Source organism: Thermobia domestica, chromosome 4 (genome assembly GCF_964235325.1).
Source record: "Thermobia domestica chromosome 4, izTheDome1.hap1.1, whole genome shotgun sequence".
Lineage (NCBI taxonomy): Eukaryota > Metazoa > Arthropoda > Insecta > Zygentoma > Lepismatidae > Thermobia > Thermobia domestica.
The window spans coordinates 251,657,235-251,680,925 of record NC_137457.1 but is presented as its reverse complement, the minus strand read 5'-3'; the positions used below and the strand labels follow the sequence as shown (position 1 = coordinate 251,680,925).

The 23,691-nt window shown below is 37.3% G+C and overlaps 1 protein-coding gene across 2 annotated transcripts in view; it reads right to left on the bottom strand.

The window, feature by feature from the left end:
• Positions 1-23,691, bottom strand: part of GLS (glutaminase) — a 136,499-nt gene that overhangs the window by 37,164 nt on the left and 75,644 nt on the right. For both annotated transcript variants that reach the window (XM_081755736.1, XM_081755737.1), the window contains 3 exons: positions 21,831-21,958; positions 19,460-19,575; positions 3,363-3,484 (listed from right to left, as the gene is read on the bottom strand). In XM_081755736.1, the coding sequence (XP_081611862.1) occupies positions 3,363-3,484; positions 19,460-19,575; positions 21,831-21,958 (366 nt within the window). The remainder of the gene's footprint in view (positions 1-3,362; positions 3,485-19,459; positions 19,576-21,830; positions 21,959-23,691) is intronic.

The window sequence follows — 23,691 nt, the reverse complement described above, 5'->3', positions numbered from 1 at the left end:
TATATCCGTGGAAAATATTTAGTAATATTTATGTAAATATATCAATTGTACTGTATATATACATTATTTATTGTTTTTAGTGCGGAAGTTCTATTTGCAGAGTTTAAGTTATTGTCGTGTGATTGTGTGTGTAGCCTATATATTTGTGTATCGTCTCAAGATTTGCTGTGTGTGCGCGTGCGTTCCTGTTTGTGTCATCCCCCTTTTATGCTTCTTGTATATTGTATTGCTTTTCGTAAATAGTTAATTGTAAATAATGGAAGCATCAACATCTGTGCAGTCACCCCGAATGTTACAGGATTAAAGAAAGAAAAAAAAGCGTATTCTTAAAAGTGGAGAGCGACAAATTATTCTTAATGTTTATTCGTATTTCCGCTCACAAGAACAGGAAGGGGGAAGAAAAACTTCTGTGCGGGAGGCTGTGGATAAAACTGCTCGGCCACTCTCGTTGCGAAATCTACTGTATATGATATAAGAAAGCAGCATTTAATGAACAACGGGAGATTAGAAACCCCATGCAAAGACAGAAAAAGTGAAAAGCGAATGACACGTGTCGACATTTACGACAATTTTACCCGGGAAACTATAAGGCGGAAAGTACATGAATTTTTCAGAAAGAATGAACTCCCAACAGTGCAAAATGTGTTGGAAATTGTGCAGAATGACCCTCAGCTCCCAAACATTTCACGATCCACTTTGTACCGCCTTCTACGAGAAATGGGTTTTCAATTTTTAAGAAATAAAAGAAATTCGCTCTTGATTGACAGAGAAGACTTTATTGCTTGGAGATACAGGTACTTACGAGCCATAAGAAAAGCGAGGCATGAGGGTAAAAAAATAATTTACACAGATGAAACTTGGTCGAATCAGGGGCACACCAAAAACAAAAGGTGGGTTAATACAAAGATAAAATCTTCAAGCTTGGCGAGAGGGTCTTACAACTGGAGCAAAAGCTCCCTCTGGGAAGGAAGAAAGGGTGATCCTGGTTCATGCAGGATCAGAAGATGGTTTTGTTCGAGGCGCTAAACTGATTTTTCGAGGCCAAAAAGATAAAAAGAACCAAGAATATCACTCGGAAATGGATTCCTGGGTATACGAAAAATATTTCAAAGAAAGGTTACTTCCTAATATCCCCCCTAACTCTGTGACAGTGATGGATAATGCCCCCAATCACTCGGAGAAAAGTGATAAAGCGCCGACAAAAAGAACTAAAAAAACAGACATTCAAGAATGGTTGACCGAAAAAAATATTTCCTGGGATTCATCTCTGAATAAATGTGAACTTCTTGAAATAGTGGATCGTGAGCGTACTCGACATGTGACGTATGAGCTTGACGAGATAGCTCAAAGTGCCGGACATGAGGTATTGAGGACTCCGCCGTATCACTGTGAGTTAAATCCGATAGAATTGATATGGGTGTCTGTGAAGGGTGAAATCGCGGCGCGTAACTCAAAATTTAAATTGGCTGATACAGAACAATTGATCAAAAACGCTGTACAAAATATCACGCCAGAGCAATGGAAAAACGATGTACAACACGTACAAACGGTTGAGGACTATATGTGGGAGATCGACGGACTTACTGAAATACTGCATGACCGTGTACTGGTTAATTTGGAAACTGATGAAGAAATTGTGAGTAAGTTCAGCGATGATCTCGGTGTGGATATCTTGGAAGAGGACGAATCAATGGATGAATAGTGACCACTATAGCTGCTATTTGTAAGTACATTTATTTTTTTCTAATTTAGTAGAAATGATGTTTTGTACATTTGGATTTCTCGAGTCTCGTAAACCAAAATTAAAGAAAAAGATCCAAATGATGAATTGTGAACCATCCAGGGCCGTAGCCAGTCCCCAAGATTTAATGAAAGTAGGGGAATTTAGGATGGATATATTTATTATTATTATTATTATTATTATTATTATTATTATTATTATTATTATTATTATTATTATTATTATTATTATTATTATTATTTGGAGAGAAAGAGAGTAGCATAACACATCTTTATTTAGATTGCAAAACCGTAGATTCTTAAAATTTAAGAACAGCGTTATCTTAACCTCTTGATATTATTACACGCCTTGAGCCATCCCCTCAGATAGTAAGCATTATCTTTCTGAATATTTGTAATCACTCATAATGGTAATGGCTGAGGTAGTTCAACTGCATTATTCTTACCAGTTACTGTAATATGAACTTGCAATATATATATATAAAACTTTAGGCAGAAAATTAAATCAGGTGTAATATTTATGATCTTCTCAATTACTCATGACGCGCTACGAGTCTACCCCATTCCTTCTGGACACTGCTCTTTCTGCCCGGTGTCTGATTGCCATATACACTTTACATATTATAAATTGGCTTTTATTTGGGTATACTCAAAAAAGATGCTTTATTTATTCGTTCGTTCTTGCTCCCAGAACCAAAATTAATTCTCCTTATAGCGTCTTATTTTGCGTAACTGAATTAAATTTCTTATCCAGTATTACATAGCATTTCCTAAAGTACCTGCAGTTTTCTATAAAATGGGTCTCAAATCATTGCGCTCAATAAATTACAGTTTAATCGAACTCGATCACTCTACGCACAGCAGAGCCTCAGCCAGATCGCTCTCTCTTCCTCGCACGAGTAGCCACACGAATTGTCTAATTCTGCGTTTATGACGAAGTGACAACGCAGCAAGTTGGCGAGTGGGTGAAGAGGAGCGGCATCGAGGCACGAAGTGCTCTGATGAAAAGGTGGAATCCAATATAGTCAATCAAGTTCATTAACAGCACGAAGTTAAAAACTAGTCAGGGTTCTATAGACTTCCAGTGTGTACTTTCAGGGTTAAGAACTGTACGACATAAAACATAAAACTGTACGACATAAAAATGATTTGCTAATAAATTATTATCTATACATTAATCACAACAAGAACAAACAAACAAACAATAATAATAATAAAAAAAGGGGGGGTCCTTCGACGAGAGAAAAAAGTAATGTAAACATTATTTCGTTTACGTTTTTTCTAGAACGTACATAGTTGTTTGGGTGTTTGGTTTTTCATAAAGGTTTGAAAAGGAAATTATGTATGAGTTTGCTTGGTATAAGTTTAAGTGTACATAAATAATAATAAAATAAAGATCTATAAAGTATTTCTGAACAATACTTTTTTTTATTTCAAACCAATTTTTAATACATAATACTCCTATTCTAGTTTAGTTCTTAACTTACATTCTACAAAACTACAGCCCCGTACTTTAAAGAAAGTGCAGTAAAATGCTACATTAAAAGTCAGTCTGAAATAAAGAAAGTGCAGTAAAATGCTACATTAAAAGTCAGTCTGAAATAAGTAAAGGAAAAACATACCTTAAAAAAGTTCATCGTGTAGTCAAATTTTTCCGCTAGTGTCATACTAGGATATATAAGGCTCTGCAGTAAGGAACATGTTACAATTGCCCCAGCGTTTATCATCGGATTATGAGGTTTTTCTGAAATTAAAGAGTACTTACATTTTGTATGTTAATTAAAGAAGCAATGACATATCATAAATTAACATTTTGGAGTACGGAGGGTACGAGATGATGTGAACCTATAGTTTGATATAGGAATCGTACAACATATACCTTCAAAATGGATCGGACCCAGGCCTCTCATCTACGTTAATTGATGGTAACTCTAACTGCGCAACCACGAAGAAATTCTTAAAAATACACATAGTCTCCGTTAATACGAAGAATATGCAACGCTAGATATCAAATCTTTTCTTCATTATTAGACGTATCACATAGAAAATGGTTACAGTATTACGTTGTACTTGCATTTAGTTGTACATTAGAGTTTCTTTTAATGGATTTTTTGTTTTGTATATGTTTTGCCAAAAATACAACAAACTCATACATGTCACTGTAAAATGGGTCACAAATGTTTAATTCCCCTCACTTAAAAAAAAAAAAAAAAAAAAAAAAAAAAAAAAAAAAAACCGAATTGTTAGGATGTGAGTGTTTTTAAAGTAGAGAAACTTGCTTGTTAGTTATTTTCAAAAAGAAGGAAACCGTTTATATAATGCACGTAATATTTCACACAACGTTTTTGGAACAAGTTACAAAAGGTATTATTACCTGAAACTACAGTTTTAACTATAAAGATGTTAATATTTTATCCTAAGTAAGGACTTAAAAGTTGCACTACGGTTATCGTAGTTTTCTGTGGCATATTTTATTAATAAATTAAAATAGTGCAGTCGGTAGAATACGAACCTACGCCGACAAGATTTTCAAAGTTCAAGGCAAGTAACCAGCAACATTTCAGTAAATGTTACTTTAAATTGCGATGGGCACTTACTTGTTTAATATACTTCATGATTGGTATGAGTGCAGCCATATTGGCTGTATGTAGATGGCAAGTAAACTCACTGTTCAATAAGAAAAGATAATGTGGGGGTTCTTAAGAAATCCTGATAGCTTGCACATTTAAGAAGAGGATACATAAAAAATGTACAATTTAAAAGAAACCTGATAATTTACTACTTATAGTTATTGGAGAAAGAAGTCAAGACCCAATAATGGGTAGGGATTGGCTAGATATATTAACGCCTGAATGGCGACATAATTTAACGCAATCTTGACCACTAAGTCAAACTAGTGAATGTTGTAGAATTAATTTTACAGCCCAGAAAGACACGGAAAATTACCTGAAGAAGAAGCTTATGGAGTTGTTTGAGGAATCTATTGATTTGTCTATCAAAGGTTACAACGTGACCATTAAATCGGGAGCAGTCCAAATCTCTATAAACCATACAACGTGCCTTATGCCTTAGAGGAGTCGTCGTCGTCGTCGTCGTCATCATCATCATCATCATCATCATCATCATCATCATCATCATCATCATCATCATCATCATCATCATCATCATCATCATCATCATCATCATCATCATCATCATCATCATCATCATCATCATCATCATCATCATCATCATCATCATCATCATCATCATCATCATCATCATCATCATCATCATCATCATCATCATCATCATCATCATCATCATCATCATCATCATCATCATCATCATCATCATCATCATCATCATCATCATCATCATCATCATCATCATCATCATCATCATCATCATCATCATCATCATCATCATCATCATCATCATCATCATCATCATCATCATCATCATCATCATCATCATCATCATCATCATCATCATCATCATCATCATGATGATGTACAACGCAAGTGATACAACGAATTTCTTACTCCGGCTGGGCTACTCCACTTCTTATAGTTAAGAAAAAGGATGAATCCTTACGGCTATGTATGGATTTCAAAAATTTAGTAATGGAAGTGACTTATCCTCTTCCTAAAATCGATGCTATTTTGAACAACTTAGGGGGAGTTCAATGTTCTGTCCTCTTGGAATTGACTCAGGCTTATTTACAGCTCGCAGTTGAGGCGCAATCTCAGTGTTTGGTTGTCAGTACTTCTTGGGGACTATTTAAACAGAGAAGAATTTCGTTTGGTTTACATTTTTCTTCCCAGCTCTTTCAGAAGTTTATGGATCAAGTTCTGGATAATTTACCCGGTGTTGTATGCTATCTAAATGATGTCTTGATATGGGGAAACACATTACAATAGTGTTTTGAAAGAACGGTGGCTGTTTCAAATTCAAACAAATGAACATACAGGTTAGCATACATAAGACAGGGTGGCACCAAAAATTACGAGAAAGAATTCCGGATTTCCAGAACATTTTTCTTTGAAATTTTCTCTAATACGTAATTAGCTATACAGACTTTCACATGTTGATGGAAAAACAAGACCAAGAGAACATGACAACGATGATACATAAACATAAGTAATATATTTTTCACCAATCAACCAGAAAAATGAATAATGTAAAAACAAGTACAATGTATTTTATTATGAAATTACAGAACACTTACCTAATAAAGACTCCTACGCAAAGCAAGATATTAAACATCATCTCCGAAATTTTAATCTGTAACTATAGTAATATGATAGTAGTCACATTCCATATGAAAAGTAAGTGTCATAATGAGACATTCACCGAGAAAGGGTGGATGTATGTGGCTCTGGTATATTAATTATTTATCATCTTCTTCCCCTTTTTTTATAATGAATAGTATTGTAGTATGACAGAAAATTTGGTAATCATTTATTTAATATACTTATGATAATTTGTAAATACTCATATTTTAAGTTTGAAAATAAATGCGACCATTCACTTGTGCTGCGGGTCAATTACATATTGTTTTAGCTAACACGGACGTTTAAACGCTTACACTAAAATTCTTTATGTAAAGACGTTCTTTTACCTAGTAAGCGTAACCGGAAAAAACCTTTACCGATTAGGTGGAAGAAAAACATCAGGCTATCGTGGAGCAACACGTGTGGAATTTAGAGTTAGTCTAGCTAGAAATGTGATTCAAATAACATCGACGTGTACAACCTCGAAGTTAGTGGTGAATACAAACATTCGTTTTGGTTAGTATCGATGTAATTAATAATAAGTCCGACTTATATCATCTATTTAAATTTTACATAAGAATAACTGTGTTATATTTGACCTTATATTATGCAGAATACTTAGAGATCTCAGGACAAGTTTTGAACATTTCATGTTCTGTTCGTGTTTCTCAAGTATGATTCATTACATTTTCGTTTGATTTTTAGTTCAATATATCAAGTAACACATAGTGAACGCGGCATACACCTCCCACATTATGAGTAAATTATTATTATATTTCTGAGTTACAAATGCTCGCGTTGCATGATGTTTTGGCACAAAATCTGCGGCTTACGCCCTTTTTGTAATACTGTAAGCATGTTGCTTTGCCCTAAAATTGCAACCGATATCGAAGCCTTTGGTATAGGAGAAAATGGTTGTTCGATTCAAGGTCGACGAAAATCAACTTACAAGTTTTCATATTATTGAGTTTGACTGTAATATTTGATTAATTATATTACAAGATTGAGCTAGAAATTTAACTAAAGAAAGGAAATATCTAGGAGTACCAGTGGCGGAGCCAAGGGAGGGCCAGAAGGGGCCAGGCCCCCTTGATCAAATTCTTGGCCCCCCTACACAGAGTGATACTGCTATACGCCGACAAACGGTGAGTTGGTAGTGGCTACAAATGAAACTACTACCGAAACTTCTCTCGACAACAGAGTTACCAACCGCAGAATACCATATTTTGCAATAGTCTGCGTTCCAAGTCAAATAGCTCCAGGATTATTTTTGTTTGTAGTATAGCAAGATCTTATTAATCGAAATCTGTAAGGCGCATGCATTGACCTCACTACTTGAATGTTCCTTTTAATCTGTGTTCCTTATCTGGTTATCTCCAGTGGCCCTGGGTAGCGCAGTCGCTAACACTCTCGTCTTCGGTGCGAGCGGTCCCGGGTTCGATTCCCAGGGGGGCACTAAGTCGAAAAAGTGTAAAGCGCCTTTTCAGGCCAATCACCCTGAGTGAGGTTTTTCTGGGTTTTCCTCATTCACACCAGGCAAATTCGGGGTGGTACCTGACTTATAGGTTTCAGGTCCCTTCCTTCCTTCCCCAATCATTTCTTCCTTCCCTTTCCCCGGATATTTTTCTAGTGTGCTCGCCGAGGGACGTCATTCCTCAAACACGACGGGCTAAATGCCCTTAGATGCCGAAAGCCCAGAAATCTAAATCCTAAATCCTGGTTATCTCCTTTGTTTCCGCCAAAGAACCAGAAAAAAAAAAAAAAAACTCTCAACATTCTCATTTGCTTGAATGTTAAAACTAAAAGTCATACTAAAATATAAATATAAGATGCTTATTTACAAATAGCATACACTGCAGTAAAACATTACACGTGCGTTGGACGAAAGAAGTCTTCGTACAGTACTTATTATACACTAAGTAATTAATTCGTACACTAAGTAATTAATTTTCATTGATTATGGCGACATAGAAGAAATGCATAGCATCAATTAAAGAAGTTGGTATTATTATTATTATTATTATTATTATTATTATTATTATTATTATTATTAAAGAATCTAAATATCTAGTAGTCTTGTTTAATATGCAGTAAAAGAAGAGAGCAAAAGTTTTTATTATTTCTGAAATAATCATTCTCTCTGTCATTCGTATCCCAATTGTTTGAGAAAAATAAAATATTGAATACTACCAACACCTACTATATTGCTACTGATACTGGTTCTCCTTTTCGACTATCTTCTGGTCTTGTCTCCAGTACATCTGGTTTCCTAACCCTCTTGGTCGTTGTCAACTCTGTAAAAACCTTTTGCTACGATGTTAACAAGCGATACTAGCGATCTCCAAGTAAAACGGAGTCAACGCTTGGTGGACCTATACTACTAACTAAAGCCTGGGGAACAAGTTGGGGAACAAAAAATTCCAGAGCCGGAAACAAATAGATTATAGGAGTTCCTCGTGGAAACGAACTAAACATTCGCCATCGAAATATCACAAATTCATTTTGGATGAATCTCTTCCTTCAATGGAGGTAAAAAACAAATTTTCTAAAGATAATATACTAAGAGACATTTTTTGTCCACTATTGATAACGCAATCACTGAGATGGAAAACCGCTTTGGATCATGTAGCAAAATCATTTGATCAATCGCCGTGCTACATTCAAAATGTGAAAACATTTTAAATTACAGCATTGTTGAGCGTATGACCCAGAATTAGCATTATAGAAATGATTTGGAAATATTCAATTGCTAAGTCAAAATCTTCCCAAACACAATTAAGTTGTACGAAGGCGAGAGAAATCCAAAGTTGATTCCCTAATAATTTCATTGATCTTTTTGTGTCTACAAAAACTCATTCCTAGAAACTTACAAGTTAGGTATCTACCAGTTTCTAGTGCTACGTGTGAAAAGATTCACATGTTTGAAAAGATTAAAAGACATATACGCAATTCGATGACTGATGATAAGTTGAAAAAACTTAAGATTATTTTATATTGAGAAGAAAATTGCTAAATCGTTAGATCTTGAAGAAGTTGTTGATAAGTTTGGTGCTGCTTACAAGAATAGAAAGATCATTCTCTTCTAAGTAGAGGCATAAACCTATAAAAGTTATTTTCTTTACTTGTGTAAGTGTATTTCTCTGCTTCCACTTAAATCAATCAGCCACACATATTTTAAACGCCGTGATTAAATAACTACATGCTTGTATTATAAATCAATTGTATTAATGGATCCTAGTTGTTTAAGCTAGTAAATTTTCACTGTTTTGAAAAGAGTGAAATTATGAACAACAAAGATGAAAATATTCTCTCTCTCTCTCTCTCTCTCACACACACACACACAAACAGACAGACACACACACACACACACACACACACACATATATATATATATATATATATATATATATATATATATATATATATATATATATAATTGTGAGAAAAAATTTCATTAATTGGAGATGGCCCCCTGAAAATTTTCTTGGGCCCTTCATGGCCCCCCTGAAAAAAATATTCTAGCTACGCTACTGAGGAGTACTGAACAGGAAATGATTAGGTAGACAAAATTTGTGAGTGCAGGTTATTATATAGTAGAAGGACGATCGTGAAGAAAGGTTAAGAATCCTCTATATAGAAAATAATAATAATAATACAAATAAATAAAAATAAAAATAAAAGAACTAAATGAGATATTAGCTTAATTGTATACATTCGCTTTTAAGGTACAATTTGCTTAGTTTTAAAACTTCTGAGTAGGCAGAAATTTAAACTAAAGTCCGGTATAGCGACACCACAGTCTCCTTCTCTTAACAATAGACGAGGTGAAAATGTTAACCAGGAAAATGCAATTCCTTCAGCCTCTTCCCAGTCTGGTGTACCAAATCAAAATCAAAGACCTACTGAAAACGTCTAAAACAATGCCTTCCCTTTCCCAAAATATGATCGGAAAGAAATGACCCAGTTTCTTTTCTTTTTTTCTTTTTTTTTTTTCCTCACTCGACGGCATGATAAAATTAAACAACCTTTGGAACAAGCTAAGGAACTGGTAATGACGTGTTTTTCAAGCAAGAAAAAGGAGAGAGATTAAGGGAATTTATAAATAGGAAACAATTGTAAACTCGCCAATATACCGAATTTGAGAATGAAATAAAGAAATGTTTTACAAGCTCAGGAAAATGTAGATATTTTCGCTAAACTATGGAACATGGTACAGAAGAAAAATGAATTGATACGAAGTCACGCATATGATGTGTTAGGTCTTACTGACAGAGGAAGCACCAAGCTTAACTGAAACTCAAATTATTTCCATTTTAACCAGTTCTGCTCCAGTCGTACATTTTTTCACTCTCTGTATGTGAATTCGCAACCATAAAAGAATTGGTGAATTAAAAATCGGTTGCTTCCTCAATTTATCAACATAATGTATAATTCAACCATCAGAGGCGTTCTGAATGTAGACACTGGACTGTCCAAACACAACAGGAATATGGTAAAAATCCAAGTTGTTTGAGTGAATGAACACAGATATCAAGAGTGAGAGAATATATGCCTGTTATGCGAGGGATTGGTAGCACAGTGGGTAATGCATCGAAGATCCATACACCGAAGATCCCGGGTTCGAGTACAGGTCCAGTTGTGCATTTTTTTACTCTTTATGTATCATTAACATCTACATTGCCCAAAAATATGCTCTCGTTGGAAAGTGCTTAATTATGAAACGCCAAGAGAAAAAAAAAATGAAATGAAATCTTTGAGTTTTACGTTCCACGGTTATGCCGGTTAGGCTAAAGGAGACGGTGATTATGAGAATGAAATGGTGGAATGAAGAAAGTGGGAGGAAACGGGAGAACCCCGAGAAAACCCACGCACACGGTGTTTGTCCACCACAAAGTTCATTTGGCGGGGGCTGGAAGCGAACCCGGGACCCCAAGTACCAGAGGTGAACGCTCTACCACTGAGCCACCGCGGTCCCCAGAAACGCCAAGAGACTTCAAGAATTGATCAATACAAATCGGGCACATACGTGCAAATATGCAGTCATAACCCAGAAAGAGACCTTTGAGAAGACCAATAAAAAGATGTGAGAATAATACAAACAGCCTCTCGTGGCTATAGCGTAGGCGCGGGAGACCCAGGTTCGATTCCCGGCCGAAGCTCATATAGTTCGGGTTCCACGTTAACCTGTAGTCCACGTCTTATATAGAATCGGTGCTGAAAGAGACGTTAAACTCCAATCCAAGAAACAACAGTACTAGCTGGATTAACTCAGCTCACAATAAGATCCACAGCTGCGATTTTATTTTTACAGTGATTAACATTGGGAAGCTCATAAGCCATAAATTTCAGTTATTTAATGACTTTCTTCCATTGAGTGATTTCAATATTATCCGGTATTAAAATTATTCTTATTTAGGTAAACACAGTGGTTAACGAACCGCAACGAAACGAAATTTTAAAGAGTGAAAAGTATTAAGGGTCAAAATGGTTCTTCAGTTACAATGATGAAAGATGAACCATTTCGAAAAGTAGGCTGTTGCTTATATTTCTTCAATCTCGGGTATGCTTTAGATTTAACACTTCAATCTAGAACACGAAAGAACTGGATGGAATTCCACCAAATCTAGCTACAGTTATTCCGAAAATATTCTGAGTTAAAATAAGAAAATCATCGACATGATCTATTATATATTAGACATGCTACTAATATATATTAAAATATATGTTATATACAGCGTGTTTCAAAACAACGCAACGTTTGGGAGGTGATTCCTGACACCAAGATAAGACAAAAAGTATAGACCAACCTGGGTGCACAAATGCTTCCTTTCGGAGTTATAGGCTGCCGTAAACATGAAAAAATGAACGTTAAAGGTTCATAGCTTCTAAACTATGGGTCCTACCGTACTCGGGTCAAGACTTCACTTAGGAACTAGTATGTGCTCTATCCAGATATTCAAGTTTCAGAATCCTCCGGTACCTCCGCAACAATTTTCATAGAGGTAGTTGGTGAGTACTTCAAATTACATGCCCGTAGCCAAACTCACTCAATAAAAATTGTTGCGTGCGTATTTTAGGATTCTGAAACATTTATTTTTGGATAGCCCATATATTAGTTCCTAAGTGAAGTTTTGACCCGATTACGATAGATTTCATAGTTTTGGAGCTTTGGACCTTTAAAGTTCATTTTTTTCATGTTTTCTGTAGCCTATAACAACGAAAGGAAGCATTTGTGCACCCAGGTTGGTCTATACTTTTTGTCTTATCATGGTGTCAGGAATCACCTCCCAAACGTTGTCGGTGTTGTTTTGAAACACCCTGTATATTAATATTGCTGCTCCATTTTGCTTTACAAGACACGCAATGAGCAAAGCTCCCAAATAACTAAGTTGATAATATGGTTTGAGATTTAATCATCGACACGTCACTCAATTCCCACATTAAATTGCAGATTCACGCCTGACATAGCCTCGGTGCTCATTGAAATCTACACAATAACATCAGTCTTAAATAACTGCATAATAACACCCAACAACATACACTATGTGATTGCAATTATCCGGGCATCACTTGTGAAGTACTTTTTTTGGTGTTGTATACATAGAACATACCGAGATGATAGCGAGAGCGTTGTCTCAAGGACAGAGTTGTTAATGGTACCTGAACCAATAACCATAAATGAGTTCTGCTGGGTTTCTGTTCCGCAACCGAAACCTATTTTCCCGAGGAATATGAATATGTATATATACAGTGGTCGAAGTGAGAGGGTATGCGGTGGTAAGCCATACCGCCTCTGGTTTTTTAATGATGAAGACACCGCCTCTGGTTTTTCAGTGATTAAAACATGCCATCACTGGAAAATAGATGCTAATACCTTTAATAAATCCATTTTTATTCACAGTAATTGACGAATAGCTTTGCACGTAAAAAGATTTTATTTCTTATGTAGAAATAATCTCTAAGTTGACAACACCGACATTTTTGTTACCTTTTTCTTACCTTTTGTTTTTAAAACGAGGTGTCTTCGAAGAAGTTCACCTAGTTTATATTTTGAAGTGTCATATTCAATTGTTTCTTTCTTATTTATGTATGTATGTGTCCTCTTTCCTTAGTGCATCATTTCCCAACCTGGGGTCCGCGACCTCCAGGGGTCTGCAAGCCAATCTGAGAAAAGCACACATAGTGGTGAGAAATACGCCATTTTAGGTTAAATGATCGATTTAATAATGACAAGTTACTTTGCGTAAGAAGTGATGAATAAGTACAGGAATAGACTTGATGCTGAGGCGGATCTTCGCTTAAAAGTTTCTTCGTTTGATTCTGACATTTCCAACTTAGTGGCTGAAAGACAACACCAACCATCACATCGACTGAAGTTCTGTACCTCGTGAGATATACACTTATCATGTTACACTTATCACATTATCATGTTAACTTGTAGAAGTTAATACATTTTATTTTTCTTTCCAGAAAAACACTTTTTTTCGTACCTGATGGGTTGCCTATTGTGGCTTAGTTTTGCTTACGTATTGAATTTATTTATAAAGTTTCAACATGTTAGTCAAGGTATACGGCGCCAGGTTTGAAATCCAGCACCACCCGATTACAGAGTAGGCATCATACCACACTAACATGATTATACTACTGCAAAGAAAAACAAAAACACACTTACCCATATATATATACAGGGGTTGGACAAAACATCTAAAACGTTTGCAAAAGTGTGAAAATCATACCTAGTATGGTGTGGGGCTTCCTTTTGCGTCCGAAACAGCTTGGATCCGAGTGAAATGGACTATACAGCTCCTGACTCGTGGTGTATGGAATTCTGTACCATTGTTCCTCCAAAATATGCTCCAGTTCCTTAAGGGATGCTGGTGGAGGGTAATGAAACCGAATACGCCTTTCTAACTCAGACCACAATGGCTCAATGATGTTCAGAACTGGTGATTGTGGGACCCAGGGGAGGTGTGATAACTCCTGGTCATGATCCTCAAACCATGATTTCACCGTTTTTGCAGCCTGACAGGGTGCAAAATCATCTTGGTAGATGCCATCACCATCAGGGAACAATATTTGGGCCATGGGTAGAACCTGGTACCCCAAAATGGCCTCATACGCCTTAGCATTCATCATTCCATGCAGGGCTATGATGGGGCCTGCAGTAAACCACGATATCATTGCCCATACTGTAACAGAACCACCCCCATGATTTACAGTTGGGAGTAGACAGTCTGTATCATAGGTCTGCGACCGTGTTCTCCATACGTAAACACGACCGGTTGTTGGAAACAAGGTGAAGGTCGATTTATCGGACCACATTACGTGTTTCCACTGCTCATAAGTCCACGCCTTGTGGTCTTTGCACCACTGGATACGCCTCTTCGCATTTACTGCTGTGACCAGGGGTTTGGCGATAGCGGCCCTGCCATGAATTTTCATTTTATGAAGTTCCCGTCGCACTGTTTTCGATGAAACGGGGTTCTGTAGACCGGAATTGAGTTCAGACGTAATTTTCATTGCAGTGGTCTTCTTTTTAGCTGCTACAATTTGTTTTAATGCCCTCCGGTCCCTATCTGACAGGATTATCTTTCGACCACTGTTATGCTTTGCAGACGTCGTTTGCCCATGAATTGTGTATGCCCTCGTGACATTGGACACAGTGACTTTCGATACCCCCACATGTTCGCCACTGTTGCCACCGAAGCTCCAGCCAGACGGGCACCAATGATCAATGCCTCTTTGGGAGTCTGTCAGGTCGCCCATTTTAGCGCACCACTTTCACACCACGACACTCACAGGTGAACTGGTTACTGTTGACGGAAGAGGAAGGTCTACATGACACATTGAAAACAAAAAACGATCGGCATCCGCAACACGTGTTGTACAGTGGAAGGCCAAACTTACGTGTCCTGTATGAAGTGCTTTTAGATATCGATGCGAAACCTAAAGAGGTTTTCTGATTAAAAAAAAAAAAAAAAAGTTTTGGAATTGATACAAAAAGAATTTTCTAAGAAAATCGGTTCCGACCCCTAAAATCGAAATTGAATTTCGAAAAAAAAAAAAAAAAAAAAAAAAAAAGTTCTGGTTCTAGTACCGAAACCGATACTGAAGTGGAACTAAATTTAGAGAGAAATGAAATGAAATAAAATCTCAAATTTACGTTCCCTAATTATGCTCTTTAGCAGTGGCGTAGCGAGCATTATAAGATTGAAGGAGGGAGATGAAACTTGAAACTGTCAAGTCTTAAAAAAAAAGAAAGAAAGAAAGAAAGTCTTGATAAAAATTACCGAAAATCTTAGTCTTACTTTTACCAACCCTGTGGAAAACTATTACAGCAACCTTATTTTCATATTCGTTCCATTCCATGCCCCGTCTGAGATACAAATACGAACAGCCCTCGTTCCGCTTTCGAGTGCAATTTTACACCTCAACTTAGGTAATCCACACCAACCCATCCTCACGAGAACCTATAAAGCTACAATCAGTTGTAGAAATTCATTAAAAAACGAAGAATAAGGTACTCTGGATTTACTGCTTGTAATGTAGGGATATCTAATTTACATAAACATTCAATTGAGGGGTTCAGTGAAAGACCAGGTTAACCTACACCCTGGTCATTGTTAGTGTGGTTTGTCCTGAGACAGGGGGGATGCAGGGAGGCGAGATCGACCCCCAAAAGAAGAAACTTTTTTATTTTAAATATAAAATAAAACCCATCCAGAGCTGGAGATCTTAAAAGTAGCTCTAACTTGTAAGTAGTAGTATTACGACCCACCGCCCATCAGAAGTCCGTCCTGGATCCGCCTCTATTGCATACTATGCCAAAGTATGAAGCTGAGTCGCACCCTTTGCAACGTCTTGTTTTCATTTTCCCTTTTTTCTAAGAACGTTAAATTTTGCAAAATAATTACAGTAATTCATATGTAATCAACATGTGTTTCACATTTATTTATTAGGTGAACTAGTGGTCAGCGGTATACTCGTAATACTTAATTTTGTATACTTAACTACTTATGGATGCCCAAATACGTGAACTTTCTATATCGAAACTTGGAAGTGTAAAAGTACGCAGAGCTTTTATTTTTATTATTTATTTTTATTTTTTTGTACCCTTCAGTCCTCCAGTCTCCTCACACTTTGATTTCATGATTTCGCACTCTGGTCAAAAATATTAAATAGTTGCAGGAAAAATACTAATATATAACCTCCCTTTTAGGCGCCCCTACAACAACGCGCCGGGGGCACATGTCTCGCTTGTTCCCCCATAGTTGCGGCCCTGTGAGCAACATAAGTAACATACAATGGTTACGTAATGCTTTGACTTATAAATACTATAAAGAAAGGAAGAATTACAACTTTCCGTTTAACTTTCGTTCCGTTTTGTTTAACTTTCCGAAAGAAGCAACTACAGGATTAAAAATAAGGTAGGACACGCAACACATTTTTATGAAAATGATGTGAAACCCACACCGGTCTATGCTTTCACCCAGCAGACGTATTGTTTGGAACCCAAAAATATGACTTTTGGAATCCTGCACTTAGGTTCACAGCGGAAGCGACGAAATGACTTGACTCATCCATCGTAGCTTTACCCCCCCCCCCTTCCGAATAACACCCCCAGAAACCTACTGTGATACCATTCCCTAAACACGCTTTTGTTTCAAAGTGAAAGGTCTATTCACACACAAAGCAGACACGGTTACACAATACATTGATCAGCCAGAACATTATGACCACCTACCTACTATCGATATAAACCCGTCCAGGCGATAGCAGCGTCACCTGACGAAAAATGCCTACTAGTTAGAGACACGTACGGTGCATGTAGTATCAGTGAGCCTGCTGGCCGTGTGTAGAATGGGGAAGGGCGCGATCTATCTTTGCTTGACTGAGGGCAGGTTGTAATGGCCAGGAGGCTCATCGTGAACACCTCGGAAACTGCACGACTTGTCGGGTGTTCGAGGAGTGCTGTAATGAGTGTTTCAATAAATGGCGAATCCAAGGTGAAACGACGTGCAAACGTCGAGGGGTTGGGCGCCCCCATTACAGATGTCGGACGTCGTAGGCTGGGCAGACTGGTAAAACAGAACACGCGGCGAACTGTGACGGAACTAACATCAGACTTTAATGCTGAGCAGAGTATAAGTGTGTCTGAACACACAAAACACCGAACACTCCTAACGATGGGCTTCTGCAGCCGACGACCCATCCATGTGCCAATGCTAACACGATGACATCGGCAACTATGACTGAAATGGGCACATGATCATCGCCAATGGACCTTGTCGCAGTGGCAGAGCGTTGTATGGTCTGATAAATCACGGTACTTTCTTCATCATGTCGATGGGAGGGTGCGAATCCGTCGTCTTCCAGGCAAACAGCTCTTTGACACCTATACTGCGGGACGGAGACAAGCTGGCGGTGGCTCAATTATGCTCTGGGGAACATTAACGTGAGTATCCATGGGTCCAGTGAAGCTCATGCAAGGCACCATGACGGCCGAGGCTTATCGTACACGGTTGCAGACCACGTACACCCCTTCATAATGACCATGTTTCCCAACGGCAGTGGCATTTTTGAATAAGATAATGCGCCATGTCACAAGGCCAGGAGTGTGATGGAATGGTTCGAGAAACACAGTGGCGAGTTCCAATTGTGCTGGCCCTCGAACTCGCCAGATCTAAACCCATGAGTTGATTTTAGTTTAGCGTCCCGTTCAGCAGCGAGGCTATATGAGACGTGGACCTACTGATTAACGTGGAATCCGAACCACATGAGCTCCCGCCGGGAATCGAACCCGGGTCTCCCACGCCAAAGGCGCGTACGCTAACCGCTTAGCCACGAGGGAGCTCAGATCTAAACCCAATCGAACACCTATGGAATGTGATTGAATGTGCCGTCAGAGCGCATCGCCTCCCTCCCCGGAATTTTTGGGAATTAGGTGACCTGTGTGTGCAGATGGGGTGCCAACTCCCTCCAGCGACCTACGAGGACCTCATTGCTGCCATGCCAAGACGCGTTGCCGCTGTTATCCGTGTCAAAGGTGAACAATACCGACTATTAAGTAGGTGGTCATAATGTTCTGGCTGATCAGTGTACATTCACTCTGGTATCAAAATCTACTTTCCTTTGACATTTTACTATTAGGAAAACAAACTCTTAAATTTGTCAAATTTACATACTATACATACTAAAAATTTTATACTACCTAGTCACTGCCATGTTCTTGTTTTATTAACATCAATTCTAATTATTCTCTTATTAATCTCCACAATCTGCCTGTTGTCTTGTATATGCTCTTGTATCAAATGCTTTTGCATCCAATGCTCTACCTGCCACCAAAACGCCTCTTCTGTCTGTTGTTTTAATTTTGAACGCTATCTCTATTCTGCTTATGTCAGTAGTATAATTTCCCGATTTTTTATTTAAAATTCTTCAAAATGTATAGAAATATTAAATAAACAAAAGTGAAGTTTGATCACTTGCAACAAGTAAAGAAGCTTTAAACAAATATATTAATTTACTTCAAAATAAGAAACTACGCAAAATTTATGCCAAGTCTATAAAAGAACTGATAATAATTTACAGCAACTGGGTACCTAAGAAAATGTTACACCAAATAAGTCAATTGAACAAAACGGGATTCTTCAAATTGCCAACCACACCGTGTGCGTGGGTTTTCTCGGGGTTCTCCCGTTTCCTCCCACTTTCTTCATTCCACCATTTCATTCATTTCTCATAATCACCGTCTCCTTTAGCCTAACCGACATAACCGTGGGACGTAAAACTCAAAGATTTCATTTCATTTTTCAAATTGTCAACCAGGTATTTTAATTTGCCAACTTGTTAGGAAGTTGGTAACTTTGGGGTGAGAGGCTCCCCCTTACCCCCTTAACGACGCCCCTGCTCTTTAGGCTAAGAGAGAAATGATTAAGGCAAATGAATGATGATGGAAGAATGGTAGAATGAGAAAGTGGGAGGAAATAGGAGTATCCCCAGAAACCCCACGAACACGTTGTCGTCCACCACAAACTTACTTGGTCGGGAATTGAACCAAGAACCCCATGCACCAGAGGTAAGCGCTCTACCACTGAGGCACCGTGGCCCCCTTGAAATTAAAGAGAAAAGAAAGAGAGATTTTATATCAAAACCACTGTAAGTGGTTCCCTCAAGTTATTATTTTACAGTTGCGCAACATTGTTTCAACTTGTAACGATCTCGAGCTAACGATGTTAGTAAATGATGTATTTCGGTTCTCTTGCTGAAGCACACCCAATTAAAACTTTTATTTAGATTCCGGAACTGGAACCTACAACATTTTCGGTTCCGTTATAATTAACAACTCACTCACGAAATTAGCATCCCCTCCGTACCCCAAAACAATAAAAGAGAAAAACACATAATATGAGTATTTTTAAAAATATAATTAACGTTATTTTTCATAGTGCACATGTACTTACTATTGTGGTCCAATATTAATTCGTTGAACATTCTTCCACTAGGTTCCTGTCCAACATATTTATGCACCACTTCGCTTCCCAATTGGTCTAGAGCTATGGCATAATTCAACGGTTTACTGTAAAGAAAATATAGATGTCCATTACAAAGTATTAGGAAGATCTCTGTAATCTTATATGAATCTCTTTCTAAAGTACAGTTCCCTCATAAGTTTACTACATACTATCAATAATGTACGATGCGTGCAAATTCACTAAACAAAGGCATGGATCCTCATAAGTATTCTACCATCAATGGGTGGTCACTGCAAATTTAGAACTATTCCTACACTATAGTTCTCCGCATTATCTTCTTTGTTTTGGCTAGAGGTTAAATTTTAATGTAATCACTGGAGAGGTCCTTGATTAAATATTAACTTAACGCGAGAGGGCAAGTAAAGTATGTAGTTCTATTTTCAGTAAAACACAAAATAAAGGTCGCTTCCTATTCAGGACAGACTATGAAAGCCCAGCGGCTGTATGAAAGATAAAGACTCCACACCTTCTTGACTTCAGCTCTAATGGGTTTGATGTAGTCAGCACTTCGCTCAGTTTTCCTTCACTTCCATTTTTACGCAAGTATCCATTCAAAGAAGCTGGATAAACCTCTGACACGGGAAGGTCCCACAAGTTGTCGCTCAAATCTGATTGCCACATAGCACATCTGATAGGGTATTATGAGAAATGAACATGAGCAAAATTTAAGATGCTATGGACTAGAAGGATAGGATATACGGAGTTTCAAAATTTGAATATCCAAAAAATTATATCATGGAATTATGTTTAAAGTAAATATTTTGAAAATCGTTAAAGCAAGCTAAACAAAAGTTGCACAATATAATGAGGACAAAATGCCCTGTCGAAAACCACAAAAGTATTGTCATAGGTGAAGCAGTATTGCCAACTCAGCATGAAAAATTTTGTTTGAAATAGCACCATATATAAATATGCACAGATTTAAAATGCACTATTATCACTAAACATAACAGTGAAATGTAGTGGTACAGTGTTGCACACTGTTGGAACTGCGTGTGCTGAAAATGTATGTAAAATGTATATTCAAATTTTGAAGCCGCGTAGTTCCCCTATCCTTCTAGTCCATAGCATCTTAAATTTTCCTAATTTTCCTTTCTCATGATGCTCTACCAGATATGCTATGTGGCAATCACATTTGAGCGACAACTTGTGAAACCTTCCCGTATGAGCCGCATTCAATCGAGCGTAGAACGAGAAAAACTTTCCGTTCGCAACGATGATCGAAGCCGGGCTGCAAAATTGGTGGGTCTCTAGACGCCTTACCAACTACGCTGTTACAACTCTCCTATTCCAATTATCGATCTTACTAAAGCAACAGTGTCATTAGAAGTGTTGACCAGCATTCTTGAGTACACTCCGTGGTAAAAATCATAAATGAAATCTGAAATGAAGCAGACGTATCTGCAAGGTACCATTACATCTCATAGATCTATGATGCTGTTAAAAATATTACTATTCTAAAATACATATTCTTAAATATAAACACTTGAGACCGATGGCGAGTAGTTCTAACTGAATGACTTGTTTGGAAGAGGAATAGGGTTAAAATATCCTGAAATGCCAAAATTAAGACATACCTCTACATTAAATTAAGCTAAGCATACAATTAGCACAATAATAAGAAATAGGAACAGATTTAACCCTTTAAATATTTAAATATAACAAAATATTCACGAAACATTAGTATAGCAAAGCTCGGTAGAAATAATCGGAAGTACAGATAGCGAGGCTATATGAAATGTAGATCTACAGCTTAACGTGGTATCCGAACATGAGCCCCCGTTGGGAATCGAACCCGGATCTCCTACTCCCAAGGCGCATACATTATCCACATCGCCACGATAGAGCTCCAGATACGGAAGGAATTACTCTTAAAGGATACTTGAATTTGATATAATTACCCTACTTGATATCATCCATGAACTTAAATGCATATGTCGATAAAATTTATTCAAATACAAATATAACATTCATGATGGCTAACAAAGACACACAACAACATTTGTCTTTCTATATTTACTTCCCTTATTTTCCTACAAACTCTCTTGACAGACCATTCGAGCATTGAAATTTAAATGCCTGTATTTAGTACCTTCCATGTGTTTGTGTTCTGAACTATAAAAGGATCCTGATACATATGAGAATGCAGAATTCTTATCTAATCCCAAAAATATCTGACTTTGAAGTTACGACACTAATTTATGAGACATCAGTTCTACTTCAATTATATTGGGTACAACTGAAATAAAATTTTAATTTATTAAAAAATGTTACAATATTAATACTTAACTGCTCTTACCTACAAGACTGTATTGTAAATGGAATATTAGTATCACCCACTGAAAATCTCTGGCCGTCTACGGTGCATACACTGACACCCCAAAAATCGGGATTAACGCGAGCCAATTGTGGAATGTAGGCTGCTACCTGTAATTAAAGAAGAAATAACCAGTATGTGAACTGGATGTCTAAATGTCTTCCATTTCCTCTTGGTCAAATGAAAACAGTTCATCCAAATCTATCTAGTAATTATCTACTCAAAATGTAAGGCAGTCAAGTATAGGTCAAATACTACTTACAAAAAGATAACAAGCACTCCTTCTAATAGCTTTGAGGGAAGTTTCTGCAAAATCAGTGCTTCGTAGATTCACGGCTGCAGGAACGGACTATTCCACATGATAAATTTTACCCACTTTGCCAAAGGACTCAAGTGTTACTTCCACCATTCCTTGTGCAATCATGTCGACTTTGGACCACAAATGTTAAACGCATCGTCCTGACCTTGGTTGGCATTATAATTTCTTTAACAAGTATTGGGTACGATTTAGTTTGGTGCTCTAAGTGGAGCGGCAAACTCGTCATCTACATATCACTGCCAACTAGATACCGGAATATTTGGTATTATCATCTTAGAAGTAATACGAGAGTCAATATGTAAAATTTCGCGAATGATTAATTCACTACAATTATATAGTACACCGGTACCATTATTTGTTATAAACAATTAATGATTCGTCGCCATACGAAATATAATAACTCCACTACTACCATACTTCACGGTTATCACTGATAGCAGCCGTTCACCTAAAGACGTTATATACACAGTCTATCGGAGTAAAAAGATTTTATCTTTTTTAAAGAAAGATTTTTTTTTTTTTTTTTTAAAGGAAGAAGCTTTCTGCTATCATTATTATTATTGGCATTAAACGAACAAGAGAATTATTAAATATAATTTGGAAATGCTAAAAATGATTTTCGTAAAAATTTTAGATTCCTAACCCCAGAAAACTAATTTCCAGTATTGAAGTCCGGTGCTGTAAGCACTACCGGAAACGTTTAAGCTCGACTAGACTTAAAGAATGGGGCTCACATGTAGAGGCTACAAAAATACTAGAGCTTTGGAGTGCAATACTATAATGTTAAGTAACATCTCTGATACTACTTAAAAATCCTGAGGATGGACAGTATCTGAGATTTCCAGGTCTCACATTCTAGTTTCCATGAACTTTAAATGTAGTTCAACTTCTTGGGTTCCTCAACACTCCAGAATTTCCGCAACGCTCCTCCACCTTTCACTTCTGCACTATTCGCGTCCAGTCAATGTCATTCAAGTGAAATTACACTTTGGATCAAACTGCAGAGACTACGTTCAACAATAAAAATGTGACGATATGTCTGCCCTGCTCTAAATTTGAACCAACTTCTTAGAGAGAGAAAGGTGCATAGTTAGCCACTAAACATTTTACATAAGCGATGCGAAGAAGTAGGGTTTTTAAAAGATGTGTGGAATAGAGCTTCAAGTTTGATTTCTTCATTCTCTAGCGCCATTCCCCGACAAATAGCACTCACTCTATCACAGCACTCGCATATCCGCCTCTGACCTAGTAACTCAATATTATGCAATATTTAAAGAAATCGACCTTAATGCGTGAGCATTACTATTCCGAGTTTTTCAGAAACTTCCTGAGCATGTGCAGATGACACTCATTATGCGGTTAGTAAAACAGGAGGTTATAAAGTAGCGCACATGAGGTAAGAAGGGGAAGAATCTCTGCCTGCAATTATTTACAATATTAAACTTTCAATTACATAAACGTTTTTTCAAGATCTTTGTATTTTTTTCTAGCTGAACAAGTATAAAGTCCATCCAAAATCTTATC